This window comes from Aquarana catesbeiana, linkage group LG02, assembly GCF_042186555.1.
Source record: "Aquarana catesbeiana isolate 2022-GZ linkage group LG02, ASM4218655v1, whole genome shotgun sequence".
NCBI lineage: Eukaryota > Metazoa > Chordata > Amphibia > Anura > Ranidae > Aquarana > Aquarana catesbeiana.
The window spans coordinates 311,591,312-311,613,727 of NC_133325.1; the positions used below are offsets into that span (position 1 = coordinate 311,591,312).

Genomic DNA, 22,416 nt, shown 5'->3' on the forward strand with positions numbered 1-22,416 from the left:
GATTGTTTGTTGCTCCACCTGCAGGAGAAAGACAACACTGCACACAAAAATGTTGTGATTAACCAAAATGACTTCTTTTACTGAACTGATATTTTAAAGGTTACTACAGTGACTATACTATCACACCAACATAGTGGGACAGTACAGTAAATATTCACAACAATCTTTGTACATATACACACACACACATATATATATATATATATATATATATATATATATATATATATATATATATATATATTTTTTTTTTTTTTTTTTTTAATAGACCCCCTATTGATGCGTCTCCAGGTGGAACCAGTGTTCAGGGTGAAATTGTTTTAACTCCTACCTTCCCACCTCCAGTACACTGTAGCAAGCGCAAAGACACAGGAATATAAATACCCCACAATATAGACACTAGGGAGCTCCCCCTGCTTTGACAGTGCAGTCACTCTCTTTTGTGACTAAATGCAAGGCCTTGCAATGGAAGAAATAGTCCTGTTGTCTTCAGTCTTCCGCTAGCTAAAAATATCAATATTTGTAATCCACAAGGTTTGTGATCAATAGCGCGGTGCAGGATGGTGCACAAAAGTAATTAGAATCAGGCAAATTGATTGAATACTCCTACTCAAAGGGAACAAACATCCAGTATCAATCCCTGGATAATGAAGTCTGATTTGAAGTCTGTGCAAATGTGATTTTTCCCCACTGAATTGTTCCGTGGGACTATCAGTCCCAGCAACACTCTGTAATCAATCTAAATGTGTGTAGTGTGGAACAAACTTCTGGGCGTTAGCCCTCTCACCGCACTGGATGCAGACAGATGGGTGTCTCCGTTCCGCAAGTTCTCAGTCTGTATGGAATTGCAACCACGCTGTTACGCTGTTCTGTTCACTGATGACCAGGAGTCCTCGGTTACCTCCTTCACGGGTCTCCGGAACGATCACTCTGTTGCTCCAGCACACTGTGATCTATGGCAGGATCGCTGGCTGCTGTTCTGCTCCCTTACAGGGTAGGCCGCAACTCTGTGGGACACACACATCCACAGAGTCCTGCTGGCAGGCCACGCGTCCCAGGAACAAGAGAGCTAAGATGGCCGCTCCCAGCCCTTTTATATCCTTCCCACAATGCAGTTCAGTTTCCCTGAGGTTCATGGGCATTGTGGGTAGGTCAAGTTAATGTCCAAAAGTAAACAATCAAACACTTCCATGTCACTTCTTATAATGATGAAAAATAAAGGTGTTGTACTTTTATATTTTGGCCGCTAGATGGCGCCATATACCAACCTATTACCCTTTCAGCAATACATATGACTAGAAGCAAAAATTTTCAGTGCTACACATATAAAAAAAAACGCACTTCAGTGTGGCTTATACATTATCTCAGTTTCACATACAGATCCAGACTAATTGCAATGTCAGTACCCTCTAGCACCTAATCTGCATGTTATTATATATACACTGTGTATATATATATATATATATATATATATATATATATATATATATATATATATATATATATATATATATATATATACTGTATATATATATCCATCCTTTTTTATATATATAATTTTTTTGTATGTGTGTGCATATATATATATATATATATATATATATATATATATATATATCTCTCTCTCCCTCTCATATCTATCTATCTATCTATCTATCTATCTATCTAGGCCCGGACATAGGGCAGACCGAGCATGGACAGGGTTAACACAGACCACAGCCGCCACTCGCCTACCGCTATGCGGCTGTGCCTGTTTCTTCGGCGGAACTTGTGGCTGCATGGGCTGAGCTGTGTTTCTCTCACACACAGCTCAGGCTCAGAGCCGAGCTGACAGTTCCGCTCTAGGCCCCTACGGACTGCTCCTCCTCCAGCCATAGGTGTCCGCACAGTGGGGTAAGGGGGGGGGGGAGCTGCGGGCCGCTGTCAGGATGCCCCCCCTCTCATGTCAGCAGCACGGGGGAGAAGAAAGCTTCCTGCTTGTTCTTCTTCCCTCCCAATTGGCCACAGCGGAGGGCCAATCAGAAAAAACTAGTGGGGCATGTAGAAGGCAAATGGGAAATGTAGTCCCAGAGATAGTAGGCCCAATTAATCTCAGCAGGGAGATGACTACAGCCTACAGTCCCCAGCATGCACTGTACTGGACTACTCGGCTTGTTTCTGGGTTTTCTCTTTTCTCCAGCATGCACTGTGCTGGGGAAAAGAGAAAACCCGGAAACAAGCCGAGTAGTGCTACACTGTAGCAGGTACTACAGGAGACATGGAAAAAGAAAGAGGACTATGCTGGGGGAACTAATAGCCCCAGCACCACCAGATAGAGCCACACTGTACCCACACCACTAGAGAGAGTGAGAGAGAGACGCGCTGTACCCACACCACCAGAGCGTCACACTGTACATGCACCACCAGAGAGCCACGCTGTACCCGCACCACCAGAGAGAGCCACGCTGTACCCGCACCAACAGAGCACCACGCTGTACCCGCACCAACAGAGCGCCACGCTGTACCCGCACCACCAGAGAGAGCCATGAGAGTCACGCTGTACCCACACCACCAGAGCGCCACGCTGTACCCACACCACCAGAGAGCCATGAGAGCCAAGCTGTACCCCCACCACCATAGGGAGCCAGGACCATCAGAGAGAGCAGGTCAGTGTCACTGGGCAGTGTGGGCACAATAGGAGACAGACAGTACTAGCATTGTATGGCCACAATAGTACCGGGACACTGTAATATAAAGGGGACTGCAATTACAGTGCCCCTTTACAGTGCAGTTCCCTTTATATCACAGTGTCCCTGCACATTACAGTGTGGAGGACCGACACCAGCCACTCCCCCAAATTTCTACCAACAACCCCCCCCGGTGGTAGCTTGTTTATGCAAAAATGAAAGTTAGTGTAACAATTACACTTACTGGTTCACAGGGTGGAGGTGTTTCTTTGATATGGGGAGTGTCCTGGGATGTGCTGTTATCTTGTTTCCGGCTCGGATTTCATTCCATCAGGCGTCTGGGTGTGGAGTCTGTAAACAGGCTGAACCGCTGCATCCAGTGCATGGAAAGCTCCACGCTGACCACTCTGGAGCGCGGAAGCGGAAATGATGTCACTGATGCACGGCAAACGTCCAGGCTGGTGTTGGGGATGATACAGGGATAGTACAGGCTACGCGCTCGGGGCTCACAGCTCCTTCTACTGGCCTTTTTGCTCCCTGGAGGAGAGCAGCTTGAATATATAGTGGAGGCAATTAGGCAATTAGGTTAAAGTGTATGGGCTGGAGGTCTGTGGCTGTGGAACCACAACAGCCAGCGGACCCACAATCTTCCAAAAAGCACAAAAAAGCTGAAAGTAAAGTATGAATAATAAATAAAAATATATAAAAATATGATGAATTGGGGGTAAGTTTAATAAATATAAGATTAATAATAGTAAGTTGAATTAGAGTTAAAACATTTATTTAAAAGATGAAAAAAATGTGGAAAATTAAAAATGAAATAAAAATAAAAAATAAAAAATAAAATGAAAAATAAAAATAGGAAAAAACAATGAAAAATAGAAATAAAAATAAGTATAAAAATAAAAGTAAATATAAAATTAAAATAAAAATAAGAAATAAAAATGAAACATAAAAATTAAAAATAAAAATAAGAATAGAAATAGAAAATGGGAAAAAAATAAAAATAAAAAATGAGATTAAAAAGCACTGGGATAAACATTATGAGGATGAGCTCAGGGGGGACATAAGGGAAGGGGGGGGAATAGGGGGGTGAAGTTGTTATATAGAACGGTGGAGTTGCTATCTGGGTCCATGAGGGGACAGCGGTCCCTCAGGTGACTGGATGATACGACAGCAAAGGACCATGGGGGTATTTTTATGTTGTAAAAAACTTCTACATGGTTTGTATAGCGATGGACAAGGTGTGTATATATATATATATATATATATACTAAGAAAGTGAAGAACGAATGTATGATTGGAAAGGGGAAGGGGGGGGAGAGGGGAAGAAAAGTAAACTACAACAAAGAATGTGTTTTTAATTCTTCATTGAGTCCTCCTGGCGAGAGAGTACCCAATGAATATATATCCAGTAGGCCTCCTGCTGACACAGGCGTCTAAAATGTTCCGCAGCAGGAAGACCTCTGGGCATGGCCTCGATGACCCTGACTCTGAGGCCCGTGGTAGATTTTTGGTGTTCCTTCAAAAAATGAAGAGGGACACTGTGTTTGTCCCAGCCCTTTTCTATGAAACGCTTGTGTTCGCCAAAATGTTGGCGTAGGGGGCGTATGGTCCTGCCCACATAAAAGAGACCACATGGGCAGGTCAGGCAGTACACCACGTATTCACTGGAGCAATTATAAAAGTCTTTTATGGTGTATGTTTTGTCTTTAACAGTGAAGTTTTTTTGTCCATGGTCAACAAATTTGCACGTTAGGCATAATTTTTTTCCAGCATTGGTACATTCCCACTAATGGAATTAGGGGGATGTGTGAGGCTGGAGTGGGTGGGACTTTACGGATTTTACTGGGTGCTATCTTACTTTTAATATTTTTTGCTCTACGATATGAAACCTTGGTTAGTTGGGTGAGGGAAGAACCTAGAAAGGGGTCTCCAAGCAAGATGCACCAATGTTTGGCTAAGATGTTCTCCATCTTCTTGTGACAATCATGAAACTGGGTAGTAAAACGTGTTGGTTATGGATTATCTGAAGTTTTGGGTTTGGGTGGAGGTTTCTTTGCCTGTAGGAGGAAGGCCTTTTGTACCAGATGTGGTGGGTATCCTTTGTCCTGAAATTTGTTGGAAAGGAGTTTACCCTGTATGTGGTAATCTTCGTCCTTGGTGCAATTCCACCGAATTCTATGGAATTGGCTATTGGGTATGTTGTTGATCCATGTTGGATGGTGACAGCTCTGGTAGTGAATATAGGAATTCCCAGCGGTGGGTTTGACAAAGTTTGTAGCATGTATTTCAGATTCACTATGAAATAGTCCAAGAAGATTAGTTTTTCAGGGTCTATGACATAGGTGAAGGATAACCCTAGGGAGTTGCAGTTGCAATGCTTGACAAAGGACTCTATACTCTCTGATGTGCCCTCCCAGATCAGAATGATATCATTGATGTAGCACCCATAATATATGATATGGGCGGCAAAAGGGTTGTTATGTGAGACGTATTGGAGTTCCCAGTAGCCCATAGTCAGGTTGGCGTAGCTTGGGGCAAAATTGGCACCCATGGCAGTGCCTTGAGTTTGTAGATAGAAGGTGTGGTCAAACTCAAAGTAGTTGTGTTCTAGACAGAATTGTGTAGCCTCCAGAATGTACTGTGCCTATCTGGGATTGATGAGGGGGTCCTCGGAGAGAAAATATTCTACTGATCTGAGGCCCACTGCGTGGGGGATGGAAGTGTATAGAGATGTAACGTCCAAGGATACCCACTGGTAGGTGGGTTCCCAGGTGTAGAAGGAAAGCATCTCCAATAGGTGGGTACTATCTCTAATATAAGATTCGAGGTGTTATGCAAGGGGTTGAAGGAAATGGTCTATGTACATAGAAAACACGCTGGTGATGCTCTCCATAGCAGCTACTATGGGACGGCCTGGTGGGTTGGACTGGTCTTTATGGATTTTTGGTAAATGGTAAAAATAGAGAGTTTTACGAAAACCTTTGATGAGAAATGACAGTTCAGCTTTGGAAATAATACCATCTTCTAGGGCTCTGTGGGCTAATTTTGTGGCTTTCTGGGTGAATTCTGGTAAGGGATCATGAGTGAGTTTGGAATAAGTGTTGGTGTCGGATAATAGTCTGAGTGATTCCGCCATGTAGTCTGAACTGTTCTGTATTACGATGCCGCCTCCCTTGTCGCCGCCTCCCTTGTCTGCTGCCTTTATGATGATATTGTGGTTGTTGGTTAACTCATCCAGGGCCTTCTGTTCTAGAGAGGTTAGCTCTTTTCTTGGGAGCCGATTTACACATTTGGACAAGGTCGGTATACATGACTTGATAGAATGCCTGTAGATAGGGGCCTTTTTTATGTACTTTTATGTACTTTTATGTACTCTTTATGTTGAAGATGGACTTGGGTTTGAATTTTGTATGTTGAATCTGAGGGGATGTTTGGTAGTGTTGAGTGTACAATTCCATATCTGCAAAGGGATATTCTGTATGGAGTTCATCTGGGTCCAAGATGATGGAGGAATCTGTGTCGGTATCTATTGGGAGGACATCATGGTTAATGGTTTCAATGGGTTCTTGCGAGGGTGGGGGTTTCAGAGAGGATTGGATATTGTAGAATCTTTTCACTGTCAAGTCTCGTATAAATTTATTAAGGTCTTTGAATAGCATGAATGGGTTTGGGCGGATGGTAGGTGCAAAGGTGAGACCTTTGCTCAAGAGTGAGGTCTCTTCCATAGATAATATATGGGTGGATAAGTTGAAAATCTTTATACTTTCCGTATTTTTCCTTTTAAGTTTTCCTGTGAGCCCCGAGCGTGTAGCCTGTACTATCCCTGTATCATCCCCAACACCAGCCTGGACGTTTGCCATGCATCAGTGACGTCATTTCCGCTTCCGCGCTCCAGTCAGCGTGGAGCTTTCGATGCACTGGATGCAGCGGTTCAGCCTGTTTACAGACTCCACACCCAGACGCCTGAAGGAATGAAATCCGAGCCGGAAACAAGATAACAGCACATCCCAGGACACTCCCCATCTCAAAGAAACACCTCCACCCTGCGAACCAGTAAGTGTAATTGTTACACTAACTTTCATTTTTGCATAAACAAGCTACCACAGTTGGCGCCTCCACACCCCTCCTTTTTTCAACATTGATTATTAACAGAGGTAATGGACACCCTCTGAGGATGGCTACCTCCTCATTCTAGAATTTACCTGCCTTATGTTAATGTGCTATTATAGCTACCATTGTACTATTTACCTTAGACATCACATGCTGCGGAGCGCCGGAGACCCCCCCTTTTTGTTTCTCTGCTGATTAATAAAAAAAGGTGAGGTTGCAGAGAATAAATAGATACCCAACATGTCAATCAATGACCCTACGGGTCATCAGCTTAGAGTTAACCTGAAGTAATGGGCCTAGAATTCGTTTTCACTCCGGCGTGTATGACGGTATGCAACATGTGTATTGCAATTGATGTTTTCCTAAGTAGGTGCCCCAACACGTGTTTACATTCAAATGTGTATGTAGGTGGGGGTGGGGCTCAACACTTTTTTGTGTGTGTGTGTGTGTGTGGGTCTGTGTGTGTGTGTGTGTGTGTGTGTGTGTGTGTGTGGGGGGGGGGTTAAATGCTTGTGTGTTGTGTTTCATTAAAATTTTATTTATTTATCATGCAGGGGACCAAAAGTCCCCTATTTAATTCAGAATGGTTGTGACAGGTTCTCCCTAATGAGACATCAGGGGTCTTTTAACCCCTGATGTCTCACCTGCCCACATTGAAGCTAATGGAGCACAGATTGCGCTCCATTAACTTCTTCTCTGGCTGTGGCAGCTGGGGGAAAGTGACAACTGAACCCAGAATTGATGTAATACACTTTGCTTATGAGTTCTTAATAGTTAGAGGACATCAGTGAACAGAGGTTCGCTGGTCTCTTCCCTTTACCTGGTAGCACCTGCCATGTCAGTCATGGCTCCGCAGTTGGGAGTGCCGTGGAGGCTGGTATAAATGGCGGGAATATGCGCAGGGTGGACAAATGCACAGGGGTACGTGGAAGGAATCAGGCCTGTCAGATTTACACACATTCCTGGCTGCTGTAGCATGAGTTAAAGCCCTGCTAATGCCAATGTATGCCATACATCAGAGGCAAAAAAGGGTTAAAGAAGTCAAGAAAGGCCAGAAATCCCAAAATCAAGGAGCATACCCAGTAGGTATTCCCATTTAACATTATCAAAGGCCTTGGCTATATCCAAGCTCAACAAAAGGCCAACGTTTGTGGTCTTAGCATGGTCGATAATATTTGAGTCTCCTAGTGTTATTCGTCAGCTGATTGCTAGGGATGAAGCCACACTGATGTGGGGGAATCACTCCAGAGATCATCCATGCGAGACAAGTGGTCATCCATATTAAGGCCCCTTTAACACTGGGGCGGTAGGGGGCGTCGGCGGTAAAACAGCGCTATTTTTAGAGCTGTTTTACAGCCGTAATCGGCCGCTAGCGGTGCGGTTTTAACCCCCCGCTGGCGGACGAAAAAGGGTTAAATCCACTCGTATAGCGCGGCTATAGCCGCGGTATTGCCGCGGCATAGCCGCGCTGTCCCATTGATTTCAATGGGCAGGAGCGGTTTAGGAGCGGTGAATACACCGCTCCTTCACTGCTCCAAAGATGCGGCTGACAGGAGATTTTTTTTTTCTCCTGCCAGCGCACCGCTTCAGTGTGAAAGCCCTCGGGCTTTCACACTGAACAAACAGCGGAGGCTGTTTTGGGGCGGTTTGCAGGCGGTATTTTTAGTGCAATAACGCCTGCAAACCGCCCCAGTGTGAAAGGGGCCTAAGGGCTGAAATGTTATCCAGCGGCATAGGGTCATTTCCTGGTTTGGAGCCCATTGTAATATGTGCCTGTTTAAGTCTCTATACCTATTACAGTAACAAAGATATGAAAGGTATAAAGTTTCTCTAATAAATAATCCCATAACTTTTTATTAATCTGACTGTGAATGTGGTCGTACAAAAGAAAATATTTCCATGAGTAATCTACAGTGCACAAAACACCTCATCTGGTGTTTCTCTGTGCCAGTGCATGTCGCTCCACACATTTTTTACCATAAAAGAACATCTATATTTTCTCAATCAGAGGCCCTGTAGACTACAAAAGATGCAATTTTTGTATGCACGATATTTGCGAAACTGTCCGTCAAACCTTTATTTTCAGGAAAAATACACTAAAATCAATTTTAGCGCACACAAAATTTAATCCCCCCCCCTTTTTTTTTTTTAAATGAAAGATGGAGGTTCATGTAAAGTAAATAAATACTAAATGTGGCAAGCCTCCATGATGCATTAAATGCCTCCACAGCTTCTTGGAGGTAGCACATGCCAGGCATGTAAAAGTAAAACGTAAAGTGCTCGGATGGCTCCGCACAGTGGTGGCTGGTGCTCTAAATATGTCAGGGCCAGCAACGCCGCAAGCAAACCCCCCCCACACACGGGAGTCGATCACCGCAAACACTCCCTGGCGGCAGACGAACGGCTGGTGGGAAGGCGGCGATCATTGCAAACACCCCCCCCCACAGGAGACGAATAGCAGATGGGGGAAGGCGGTGATCGCCCAGGTGGCGGCACAGACTAACCACAGGAGGCAGGGGGAATGAAGGGCCGGCACCTTTCTGCTCTCTGTTCTCCTCCGGGCTGAACAGGGAGTGTCCTGAGACTCGATTGGGAGTCCTAGGACTCCCTGGCCAATGGGGTCTCAGGAGCTGCTTCCTGATTGGTCAGGAGGAGAATCGGGTAGACAACAGCGAATATTTTGTGCCCCCGAGCCCACCCTTTTTTGAAGCCTATGAGAGCCTCAGGCTCTAATCACCTGCTTCTAAAAAAAAGAATTGCCATTGGAATCTATGTGTCCGCCACCCCACATGTAGATTAGGGGGCCGGACGCATGGTCCAGGGGGGACCAGCCATCAATGGCTCCGCGGCCACCAAGATCACACTTATATTAAAGCCAGGGGCCCAAAAATAAAAACAAGCCCACAGATGCTACTTCGGCCATAAGCTTGTTTTGACCTGTTGACTCTTTGAAATTGGTGAACTAGTTAAAATCCATCATTTGCATTAAAGGAGTAAAAATATTTCTGCTGCTGCATTTCAGATGGTATGGGCTTTAATTATAGTGGTTCTGCTATGACTGAGACTTAGACCAATTATAAACATATTAGCAGAAAGTTGCTGCTGATGGTCAATAAAATGAGATTCGAAGGTTCTAGTTAGATGATTTTTGTTTTCCCATACACCGAACATGACTATATATTTATCCATCACTGCAGTAAAAAAAAAGTCCTTTGTTACACTCAGCTTGATTTACTATAGAGTGTGTTTGCAAATTAGCTGAATGGTGTGAAGCCAAGGAAAAACTCACTTTGAAAATACTCAGTCCTATGCAAGGAAAATAAAAATGATTTTTGCTTTGAACAGGATTTGATGATTGGAATCAGCACAGTGCCAAGCTAGCTAAAAATCAAATGACTAACACCAGCACTAAGCTAGGTGGAAATCAAATTTTCAAAGTGAACATGCTTTATTCCTTTAGAAAATTAACCCCACTGTCACCTTGCTTCCCTCTGGCCCTATACCAGTGTTTCTCAACCTTTTTTAGTCAAGGCACTCTTTATAATTATGGAAAATCTCAAGACACCTCTACAATTATGCACAGTCTTGTTTTACATAATACATTAACATCCACACACGTAGGACACCCAATGTTAGAGGTGATTTATTCTTCCAAATCCAATACACTTTTTTTGAACACTGGTACTGACTAGTATTCCAGTGTTTCTTTTCTGGTGGCTAGAAGGTTGTAATTGTGCACAATGAAAACCTGTGGCTTTGTGTAACTAAAAGGTAGGCTTCATCCTTCTGCTGGCTTTTTGGGGCAATTTTTAGACATTTTGCCAAGGCACCCACTGAAGAAACCTCAAGGCACCCCAGTTGAAAAGTTGAAAAAGGCTCCCCCATTTTAACCTTGTCATCACTCCTTCATTGCTCCTTCCGCCATCGCAGCTGGCACTTAGGGATGTGCCGAACACCCCCCGGTTCGGTTCACAGCAGAACATGCGAACATGCAAAATTTGTTCGAACACGCGAACACCGTTAAAGTCTATGGGACACGAACGTGAAAAAACAAGTTCTAACTTTAAAGGCTTATATGCAAGTTATTGCCATAAAAAGTGTTTGGGGACCCGAGTCCTGCCCCAGGGGACATGTATCAATGCAAAAAAAAGTTTTAAAAACCGCCGTTTTTTCGTGAGCAGTGATTTTAATAATGCTTACAGTGAAACAATAAAAAATGAAATATTCCTTTAAATATCGTGCCTGGGGGTGATTATAGTATGCCTGTAAAGTGGCGCAGTTTTTCCGTGTTTAGAACAATACCACAGCAAAATTACATTTCTAAAGTAAAAAAAGTCATTTTAAACTACTTTTGGCTATAATATATTGTCGGGTCCTGGCAATATAGATGACAATCATTGAGAAAAACGGCATGGGTCCCCCCCACCAGACCATTACCAGGCCTTTTGTGTCTGTTATGGATATTAAGGGGAACCCGCACCCAAATTTAAAAAATAAAATGGTGTGGGGGCCCCCAGGCACTATATACTCTGAACAGAAATATATATACTATACGGCCTGCCCTATATACTCTGCAGAAAATTGTGCCTTAGGTGTTGGTGGTACCAGAACACTGTAAGCCCTCACAGTTATGCCCTGTACACACGGTCGGATTTTCCGACGGAAAATGTGTGATAGGACCTTGTTGTCGGAAATTCCGACCGTGTGTAGGCTCCATCACACATTTTCCATCAGAATTTCCAACACACAAAGTTTGAGAGCTTGCTATAAAATTTTCCGACAACAAAATCCTTTGTCCAAAATTCCGATCATGTGTACACAAATCCGACGCGCAAAGTGCCACGCATGCTCAGAATAAATTAAGAGACGAAAGCTATTGGCTACTGCCCCGTGTATAGTCCCGATGTAAGTGTGTTACGTCACCGCGTTTAGAACGATTGGATTTTCTGACAACTTTGTGCGACCGTGTGTATGCAAGACAAATTTGAGCCAACATGCGTCGGAAAAAAATTCATGGATTTTGTTGTCGGATTGTCCGATCAATGTCCGACCGTGTGTACAGGGCATAACTCTTGGTGAGCGCAGGAACAGGCCCTGCTGTGAAATACTATATCAAAAATTTTAATTACATGCCCCTGTTAAACAGGGGCAGAAAAATTGGGTCTTTGGTGGTGGTGGTGGTGGTGGTGCCACAACACTGTAAGCCCTCACAGTTACTCTTGGTGGGCGCAGGTACGGGCCCTGCTGTGAAATATTAGATCAAAAATTGTAATTACGTGGCCCTGTTAAACGGGGCGGAAAAATTGGGCCTTTGGTGGTGGTGGTGCCACAACACTGTAACCCCTCACAGATACTTTTGTTGGGCGCAGAAACAGGCCCTGCTGTGAAATATTAGATCAAAAACTGTAATTACGTGCCCCTGTTAAACAGGGGCAAAAAAATTGGGCCTTTGGTGGTGGTGCCACAACACTGCAACCCCTCACAGATACTCTTGTTGGGTGCAGGAACAGGCCCTGCTGTGAAATATTAGATCCAAAAAAAAATTGGGCCTTAGGCAGTGGTGGTGGTGCCCTAAACCAAAAATATTTTTGGAAGCTAGCATCATTTAAGATTGAGGAGGAATAGGGTAGTCACTCAGCATAGGCATTCTTCAAGGGATCCCACAGCCATAGAAAAATCAATCGGTTACATCAGCATCAGGTGCTTGATAGCTGCTGCTGATCCAAGACTGATTCATTTTTATGAATGTGAGCCTATCAATGGAGTCTGTGGACAGGCGCACTCTATGATCCGTTACAAACCCTCCAGCAGCACTGAATGTGCGTTCAGAAAGAACACTGGATGCAGGACAGGTCAGTAGCTCAATTGCATATTGAGCAAGTTCTGGCCAGTGGTCCATCCTCAAGACCCAGTAACCCAGTGGATGCTCTGTTGGAAAGGTCTCCAAGTCTGCTCTTGCCCCTAGATATTCCTGCACCATGTAATGCAGACGCTGACGATGGTTGTTTGAACGGATCAGACCTTGGCGCTGAGGACTGAAAAATTGTCTAAAGGCATCGGTCAGCTGGCCACCTTCTCCACCGCTCTTCCTCTGACTGAATAAAGCCTCAGCAACACGTTGTCCAGCACCAGGAAATTGTAACCTCCCAGGGTCTGAAAATTCATTGCACAAACCTTTCTTTGAGGCCTTCTGAAGATGTTTCATCCTCTGCTTCCTCTGCTCAGGCAGGATGAGTTCTGCAACCTTACCCTTGTAACGTGGATCAAAAAGGGTTGCCAGCAAGTAATGATCCCTCTCCTTGATACCACGAATCCTAGGGTCCTTTCGCAGGCTTTTCAGAATCAGGGAGGCCAGGCAGCGTAAGTTTGCAGAGGCATTCGATTCTGAGTCCTCTGGGTCACTAAGGATCACATGATCCGTAACCTTCTCCTCCCAGCCACGTACAACTCCTTGGGTTTCTGGGGACTGAAAACCATCCCTTGAAGACTGCTGCTTAGTGTTATCCTCCACGTCCATGCTGACACAATCCTCCTCCTCCTCTTCCTGTGTTTGGCGGGCCCGCAGGAATACTATCTGGATAAAGGGGCATTGAGAGGTAAGGAAGTGCTCCTCTTCCTCCCGCTGTTCTGACTCAAGTGCCCTGTCCATTATTCCACGAAGCGTGTGATCCAACAGGAAGACAAGAGGGACAGTATCACTAATGCATGCATTGTCGCTGCTCACCATCCTCGTGGCCTCCTCAAATGGTGACAGGACAGTGCATGCATCCTTGATCAGTAGCCACTGGCGTGGCGAAAAGAAGCCAAGATCCCCTGACCCTGTCCTGGTGCCATATCAAACAGGTACTCATTGGTGGCCCTCTGCTGCATGTGCAGCCACTGCAGCATTGCCAACGTTGAGTTCCACCTGGTGGGCATGTCACAAATGAGGTGGTTGGTGGGCAGGTTGCATTCCCTTTGAATGTCAGCCAACTGAGCACTGGCATTGTATGACCGGCGGAAATGACCACAGACTTTTCTGGCCTGGAGATCCTGTAAGCCTGGGTAACTGCTCAAGAACTGCTGCACCACCAAATTCAGGACGTGTGCCAAACATGGAACATGGGTCAAGTGTCCCTGTCAGAGGGCAGAGAGAAGGTTGGTGCCATTGTCACATACAACCATTCCTGGCTGAAGCTGGCGTGGCATCAACCACCTCTGAGCCTGCCCCTGCAGAGCTGACAGAATCTCTGCCCCAGTGTGGCTCCTGTCCCCTAAGCAGACCACTCAAGCACCGCATGGTATCTTTTTGTCTGAGTGCTTGCGTAGCCCCTTAAACACTTACGGAGCATCGCTGGTTCAGAGGACAAATCTGCAGAAGAGACCATGAAGGAAGAAGAGGAGGGGGTGGAGGAGAGAGCTGTGGCAGAATCACCACTAGCATTTTGGAGGCGTGGTGGCAGGAACAAGCTCCAACAATACTGAACCCTGTCTTGCATCCTTCCCAGCTGCCAGCAGAGTTACCCAGTGCTCAGTGAAGGAAAGGTAACGTCCCTGCCCATGCCTGCTAGACCATGAGTCAGCGGTAATATGCACCTTACTGCTGACCGCCCTGTCCAATGACGCCAAAACATTGCCTTACACATGCTGGTAGAGAGCGGAATGGCCTTCAGTGAAAAGAAATGGTGTTTTGGAACCTTCCACTGAAGTACAGCACATTCCACAAAAAGGGGGCAGAGTCTACCAGCTGAAAAGGCAGCAGTTGCAGTGCTAGCAATTTGGCCAAGCTAGCATTCAGACGCTGAGCATGTGGATGGCTGGGACCGAATCTTTTTACGGTTTAGCAACTGGGAAGGGAAATTTGCCTGCTAAAATCAGATGGTGGTGTACTGATAACAGATTGGCTGCAAGTACTTGGGACACCTATACCTTCATTCCTCTCAGTGCAGGTTTTTGAGAGGACTGGAGGTATAGTGGGGTTGGAGATCCCAGATGAGAAGCAAGGAGAAGTCCACCTTTTTCTTTGATGTGGGTCTTTCAAGTGTTATTGCCAACGGACTGCATGGGAGGTCATCATATGTCTGGTCAAGCATGTGGTGCCCAGCGGCTACTGTTCTGGCCACGCTTGATCCGCTTCAGACATAGGTTGCAAACAGCACATGTACATGTGTCAAAAAAAGGCCCACACCAAGAAACTTTTCAAAATCAGCAGGGAGTCAGCAGCGTTCTGCACCTGCTGAGCTCTGCGATGTGATGCAGTAGGGTGGCTGCTCTTAAGCTGCCCCCTAGAGGACATCCTGTCTTGTTGGAGTTGTGCCTCCTCCTCTCTTCCATCAGGCACACAAGTAGAGTCAGTGACCTCATCATCCCCTCCTTCCTCGTCACTGGAGCAAACTTGGCAGTATGCTGCAGCTGGGGGAACATGACTGCCAGTTTCTTGTCCTTCTTGGGCACCCCCTCTCTCTAGGCTCACGTGACTCCCTTCCTCAACCTGGGAACCAACTACGGAGCCTTCAAATCGCTGCGCATCCACCGTCAGCATGTACCCGACACCGTGGTCGATAGTTCGGGGGACTCCTCCGTACATGATGGTGGGGCTATGGAAGGAGTGACTGTGGACAAGGAGCCGGTGGAATAGGCTGCTTTGGCAGCTGTATTGGAAGGCAAACTACTCTGAGCATGGGTGACAGAGGATGAGCACGGCTTTGTTATCCACTCCACAAACTCTTCTGCATGTACAAGCCTGCCCCACAGCCACCTGCAGAGGATGCACCATGTCCATGACCAGCACTGTTGACTGTAGACACAGAGCCCGCTTGCCCTCTTTTATTGGCCTATGAGCGTCTGCCTCTCCTTGGTGGCCTTTTGGGCATGATGTATGTTTTGTTTTGCAACACCACACTACACTGTATTGTGTACTGTGTACACCACTAGAAAAGTAGTAGCAACTGCACTATGGCTGCACTGTATTGTGTACTGTGTACACCACCAGAAAAGTAGTAGCAACTGTACTAAGGCTGCACTGTATTGTGTACTGTGTACACCACCAGAAAAGTAGTAGCAACTGCACTACGGCTGCACTGTATTGTGTACTGCGTACACCACCAGAAAAGTAGTAGCAACTGCACTACTGCTGCACTGTATTGTGTACCGTGTACACCACCAGAAGTGTAGTAGAAACAGTACACCACGGAATGTACTGTAGAAATAGAATGCACTGTAGATATAGACTACACTGGATGCAGAGTGTATGTAATATATATATATATATATATATATATATATATATATATATATAGTGTTTTGCAACACCACACTACACTGTATTGTCTACACCACCAGAAAAGTAGTAGCAGCTGCACTATGGATGCACTGTATTATGTACTGTGTACACCACCAGAAAAGTAGTAGCAACTGCACTACGGCTGCACTGTATTGTGTACTGTGTACACCACCAGAAGTATAGTAGCAACTGCACTATAGCTGCACTGTATTGTGTACTGTGTACAGCACCAGAAAAGTAGTAGCAACTGTACTAAGGCTGCACTGTATTGTGTACTGTGTACACCACCAGAAAAGTAGTAGCAACTGCACCACGGCTGCACTGTATTGTGTACCGTGTACACCACCAGAAAAGTAGTATCAACTGCACTACGGCTGCACTGTATTGTGTACCGCGTACACCACCAGAAAAGTAGTAGCAACTGCCCTACTGCTGCACTGTATTGTGTACCGTGTACACCACCAGAAGTATAGTAGAAACAGTACACCACGGAATGCACTGTAGAAATAGAATATATATATATATATATATTTTTTTTTTTTTTTTTAATACACTGCCTGAAGTATTATTAGAAATAGTACACCACGGAATGCACTGTAGATATAGGCTACACTGGATGCAGAATATATATATATATATATATATATATATATATATATATATATATATATATATATATAGGCACCCTGCCTTTGGCCAATTATGACTCTCTTAGCAGAGGGAGCTGGGATTGGCCAAAGCATGCAGCTCAGGTGCATGCTTTGGCCAATCATCATACAGCAATGCACTGCGATCTCGCAGTGCATTGTGGGGCGTTCCATGGTGCTCGAATTTCCCGCAAACGTTCCATAATGTTCACTGTTCGGCGAACGGGTGAACACCCGATGTTCGAGTTGAACTTATGTTCGACCCGAACATCGAGCTCATCCCTACTGGCACTAAAATCCCTTGTTATTAACTATGCAAAGAAATAATGTACTGAGCAACACTACTCAGTCCTACTGATTGGCTACTAGACATGAGCACTGTTACAGGGAATGCGGCCACATGCACTGGGCAAGGTAAGTGTGAGTGGGCTGGGGAGGCCTCTTTGTGGAGACGCTGTCACTAGAACAGGTAAGTTTAAAGGTAACACAGTCTAATGACCAAAGAATTTACTTTTATAAATCTGAACCTGCTCTCTTCTCATTTTAGCAAGAAAGGAAGAAAATTAATCACACTTTTATAAAACACTTGTCCCCACTACAAGATTTCCCCTTATTTGAGAAAAAAAAATTTCCCTCACCTCCTGTTTTGGTGACTACTGTAAAAATTTGTATTTCACATCAGTTTCTATCCAATTAACAATGCTCACCAGGACAAACCTCTATTAGAAACTATAAGGCCCCTTTCACACTGGCAGAGTCTGCCAGCGGATCCGCCTGCTCAGCGAGGGATTTCTCAGTTGAGCGGGCAGATGACAGGTCCATGTCCGCTGATGCAGAGCGGACACGGACACAGACGCTTTCCTCTATAGGCGATCAGATGGAAATGGACCGCCGGTCCGTTTCCCTCTGACTGTCATCCGATCCAATAGACGGATGGGGAACTGTTTCCCAACAGTCTGTTTCTAGCGGATAGGATCGGATGTCAGCGGGTGTCAACGGACACTGCTCTATAGAGGGTAATGGGTGGTCCGACCCGATTGGCCCGTCCGCGTGAAAGGGGCCAAAGTGTTTTGGATATACATTATTAGTTTTGTGCAAGTATGTACATGTGCACAGAAAATACAGTGCGGGAGTTGAATCAAGTTGAATTTATTTAACCATATGCATTAAAGTACAGAATGTGATGGGACTCACCTGAAATATTTTCCCCATCTTGACCGCCGGTTTCAGGTGAGGCACCAGTAGTAGGAATATCGTTGAGATTACCATATTGGGCTGTGAAAGACATGTTACAGTTGAAAAAAAGTATTTTGATCCAGGCAGATAACTATGCACATTCAGAAAGCTTTTTCAGGTAGACGAATGCCTATCTTCCCCCTCTCTCTCTCCTAGACATATGACACTGTGGCCTGAGGGTGGCAGTATTCGTCTGCATGTTGAGGGCTCCAGCCTGCATGTGATCACTGTCATAGCTGAGAGTAATCATATATTAGGAATCACTTTGGTTTCCAATCATCAGTGGGGGCAGGAGCTGTCAGTGACACAACACAGTGAGGGGATTGAGTGCTTCACAAAGTGGCTTTAATGAGGGGGCATTTATAAATGTATCCATGTGACATTGTGCTGGGGGGTTGATTGGTGAGAAGGGATTAAAGTAATATTTTATTTATTTATTTATTTTTTATAATTAAAATAGAAAACATGTTATACTTACCTGCTTTGTGCAAGGATATTGCAGAACAGTGGCTTATCTCCTCTTTTTTCAGTCCCCAAAAATGCAGATGCTGTCTGCTCCTGCTTTCTGTGGGTGCCCCCTCAGCAAGTCGTGCACTGAGGGGGCACCCGGGCGGGAACACTCCTGAGCCGGGCTGTTGTGCAGCTCATCCACACCCCCAGATCCCTCTTCACAGGATTTAACTGACAGCAGTAGGAGCCAAGTAGGAGCCTGTGGTGTCATTGTTTTTTTAGTTTCTTTTTTGGTGTTTTTACAATTTTACTTTTAAATATTTATTACTTTCATTTATTTATTGTTTCCTTTTTTTCTTAATCAACCCTGTTGGGGGGCTTTGGTGAGATGTCAGGGGTCTAGACTGACCCCTGACATCTCCCTTTTGAGACAAGGAAAGGGACTGAGGACACAGATTCCCCAGTCCCTTTCTCTACAGCCTCAGCTGCACTAAAGATGAACGGAGAGGAGACAGCGGCTCCTCTCCATTCATAACTGAAGCATTGTAAGCACAGTTTACGATGCTCAGTTATGAATGGACAGAGTCAGTGACTCTGTCCATTCAGAAAAGAAAGGAGCCTGGAAATGACATATTTACCGGCTCATTCCTCTGCTTTCCATCCTGAAAGATCTGGGACAGGGGGGGCCAGAAGAGCACAGGGATGAGCACATGGAGGAGGACCAGAGGAGCACACGGAGCACACAGAGGGGTACCGGAGGAGGATACGGAGGACAGTCAGGGACGATCGGTGTGGCGGTGGGGGGAGTTACAATCACAGATCTCCCTGTGTGGCTTTCAATAAAGCAACTGAAAACCATGGGGGGGGGGGGGGGGGGAGAAGGAGAAGCAGCTGTCAGCTGCTTTATTGAAAGCCACAGAGGGACATCGGTGATTGTAACTCCCCCCACCGATCGTACACTCTGATCAGCGCTCCCTGCCATTGGCTGAGAGCGCTGAGCTGGAGTCGGTTGGCTGCTGGTTTTCCAGCATGCATGTCTGACAGAAGCCATCCAAATGGCCAGCTTCTGCCAGACAGACCAACATACACACTGGCAGAATGTTGGTATTTTTTGTACCGGCAAATGTCTCCCGACATTCTGCCCATGTACGGGGCTTTACACTGTTTGTTAAACCAGACAGTGTTCAAATCTAGTACAATTGATAAGATGATATCTACCTGCAGAGTACAGACAGAGTTAATTATGGCAAACACAGCTTCCCTGCCCCTCTAAAAACAAACAGAGCGATGCAGAATTTTTCTTGCTGGAATTTGGCTGCAACAGTGAAAATATCTTTAACACCCCGGTCACACTTGGCCATAAGGAGTCACAAGCAGAACAGACGCAATTCTCCCTGCGATTCCAAATCGCAGAAAAATGGACAACAAACGTTTTGGGTGCCATCCATCCTGAATCCAAAAATTTGGTCCCTGAGCTTTGTTGGTACGACAAACATGCAAGGGCAGCCCATTCAAGTGAACAAACAGAACATGCGAAAACTCGTGTGAATCTCGCTTTTCAAATCGCTAGCAGGAACCGACGTTCCTACTAAGCCATATGTAAACGAGGCCTAAACTGACTGATTGTTGGATTACTGCACCTGTCACCTCACTGATAGTTTTTACTCCTACTTATTGAATAAATCTGTCATTATAAATTGACTTCAATTCTGTTTGCTTTATTAGCACTGTACTGCACCAGGCTGGCGGCCTCAAGTAAGTCCAACACTGTCTACTTAAGTACGTTCAAGTTGTGCATCAAACACAGCCACTGTCTGTGCCCCTCAAAAGCTGCCACTGTGCCCATCAAACGCTGCCACTGTGCCTATCAAACTCCTGTTATATTGTCCAAACATTGTGTTAATGCTTAAACACTGATTTTGTTGGAAGTACCAATAAATATAGCCTTATTGATAATTTGCATTTTTATTCTCCTACTTATTGAATAAATCTGTCATTATAAATTGACTTCAACAGTTGTCCATTACAAATTGTCATACAATTGAAGCACATCCACAAATGTCTAGTTGGGACACTCAACGCTAATCAACTACCTATTTAACAGGATGTTAATGGATTTTCTGATAAAACCAAACTGCAAGCCTTTAGTTATTTAAAATAGCCACAAAATAATTAGAATAATCATCTTGTTAGGGATATCACATTCTGACAGCCTAACTAGTTTTAGGAAAGCATGTTCTTATTTGTATGTGTTGTCCATTGCCAGTTTGACACCACTGCTTTGGTATAACATCAGCTTTCTATAGTCTCCACCAAAGATAACATTTTGATAGTGATGATTGAATACTCACACATGATGGCTTTTCAAATTTTCCTAGTAAGGCCCCTTTCACGGGGGCGGCGGTAAAGCGCCGCTATTGTAAGCGGCGCTTTACTGTCGATATTCAGCCGCTAGCGGGACGGTTTTACCCCCTGCTAGCGACCGAGAAAGGGTTAAAAACCACCGCAAAGAGCCTCTGCAGAGGCACTTTGCCGGCGGTATAGCCGCGCTGTCCCATTGATTTCAATGGGCAGGAACGGGGAAGGAGTGGTGTATACACCGCTCCTTCCCTGCTCCAAAGATGCTGCTAGCAGGACTTTTTTTCCCATCCTGCCAACACTCCGCTCCAGTGTGAAAGCCCTCGGGGCTTTCACACTGCAGACAAAGCAGCGGCACTTTCGGTTCGGTTTTCAGGCGCTATTATTAGCGCAATAGGGCCTGCAAACCACCCCAGTGTGAAAGGGCCCTAACAGAAAAAGTAAAAGTGGGGAGAGCAACGAGGGTGGGACTTTACATGAAGAGCATGATAGCAAAAAAGTAAAATTGGTGCAAAAAGGGGAAAATTTAATTGGTTCATAAAGATATAACATGCAATTTATGATAATCGCTGTTACAATCAATAAGAGACATTAACATTGTACATAATAGCAATAGTGGTACATAATAATATGAACACAAAAGCATTCCACAAAACACCAAAATGGCAAAAGTATAAAACCATTAAATATAGAGTGTTGTATGTGTTGTCCATTGCCAGTTTGGCACCACTGCTTTGATATAACATCAGCTTTCTATAGTCTCCACCAAAGATAACATTTTGATAGTGACGATTGAATACTCACACATGATGGCTTTTCAAATTTTCCTAGTAACAGAAAACATAATGTTATCATTAAAATCAGTTAACAACAATTGTAGTTTTGTCATTTTAGAAAGTTTATAAAATTGTAATTATATAGAGAATGTAATCTAATAAAATACACACTTTTTTTTTTTATAACTGTATGCTCACCACTGCTGATTAATATGTTATTTAATCTACTCATATTAAAATATTTTATCTTTTTTTTTTGCCATACTTCACACCACACATTTTTGGAAAATCTTGAAGCAAGCAGCACTTGCTCCGTTTTAAAGGATAATTCTAAACAGTTATTCAAGGCAGCGCTATAAGTAATGCTGGCCATACACTATGGGAAAAATCGTTCAAGCTCATTTTCGAATAATGAACATTCGGTCGTGAGAGCGATAAATCATTCAATGGACATAAATGAATCAGTTTTTCGATTGTTTTGTCACATATGCCCAGTGCGAACAGTTTGGGCAAGAAACACATTAACCTTTCAATTTATCATTCATTCGGCAGAATTTTCCAACCTGTTCCTTTGATTTTTCGGCTCTAAAAATTTAAAACTGATTTTTCTATTTGTGCCCATTAACTGGACGAAATACAAATGAATGGTCCAAATGACAGATTTTCAAACGATTTTTCGGCTAGTGTATGGCCAGCATTAGACTACCCAAAGCATAAATCATGCAACAAACTTCAGCAAACAGCTAAAGTGTGCCATAATAAGCCCATAAACAGTGAATAATAGGTCCTGCAATAGTGAATCGTCACATAAAAGTGCCTGGGACACCTGACTTTCCTTCTGTTATTTGCACCACGTGTCTCTACACAGACAAACAAACCCCTCCAAAAACCTTTGTTATAAGAGG

General features: G+C 44.5%; 1 protein-coding gene across 2 annotated transcripts in view; it reads right to left on the reverse strand.

Annotated features, from left to right (window-relative positions):
• The window catches only part of LOC141127847 (lysozyme g-like), a 77,542-nt gene that overhangs the window by 41,201 nt on the left and 13,925 nt on the right, over positions 1-22,416 (reverse strand). The window contains exons 2-3 of one of the 2 annotated variants that reach the window (XM_073614681.1): positions 21,540-21,562; positions 17,886-17,966 (exon numbers count right to left, since the gene is read on the reverse strand). In XM_073614681.1, the coding sequence (XP_073470782.1) occupies positions 17,886-17,966; positions 21,540-21,543 (85 nt within the window). In that variant the 5' untranslated portion in view covers positions 21,544-21,562. Of the gene's footprint in view, positions 1-17,885; positions 17,967-20,728; positions 20,752-21,539; positions 21,563-22,416 lie in introns of both variants that reach the window. The other variant, XM_073614682.1, reaches the window with a different exon arrangement.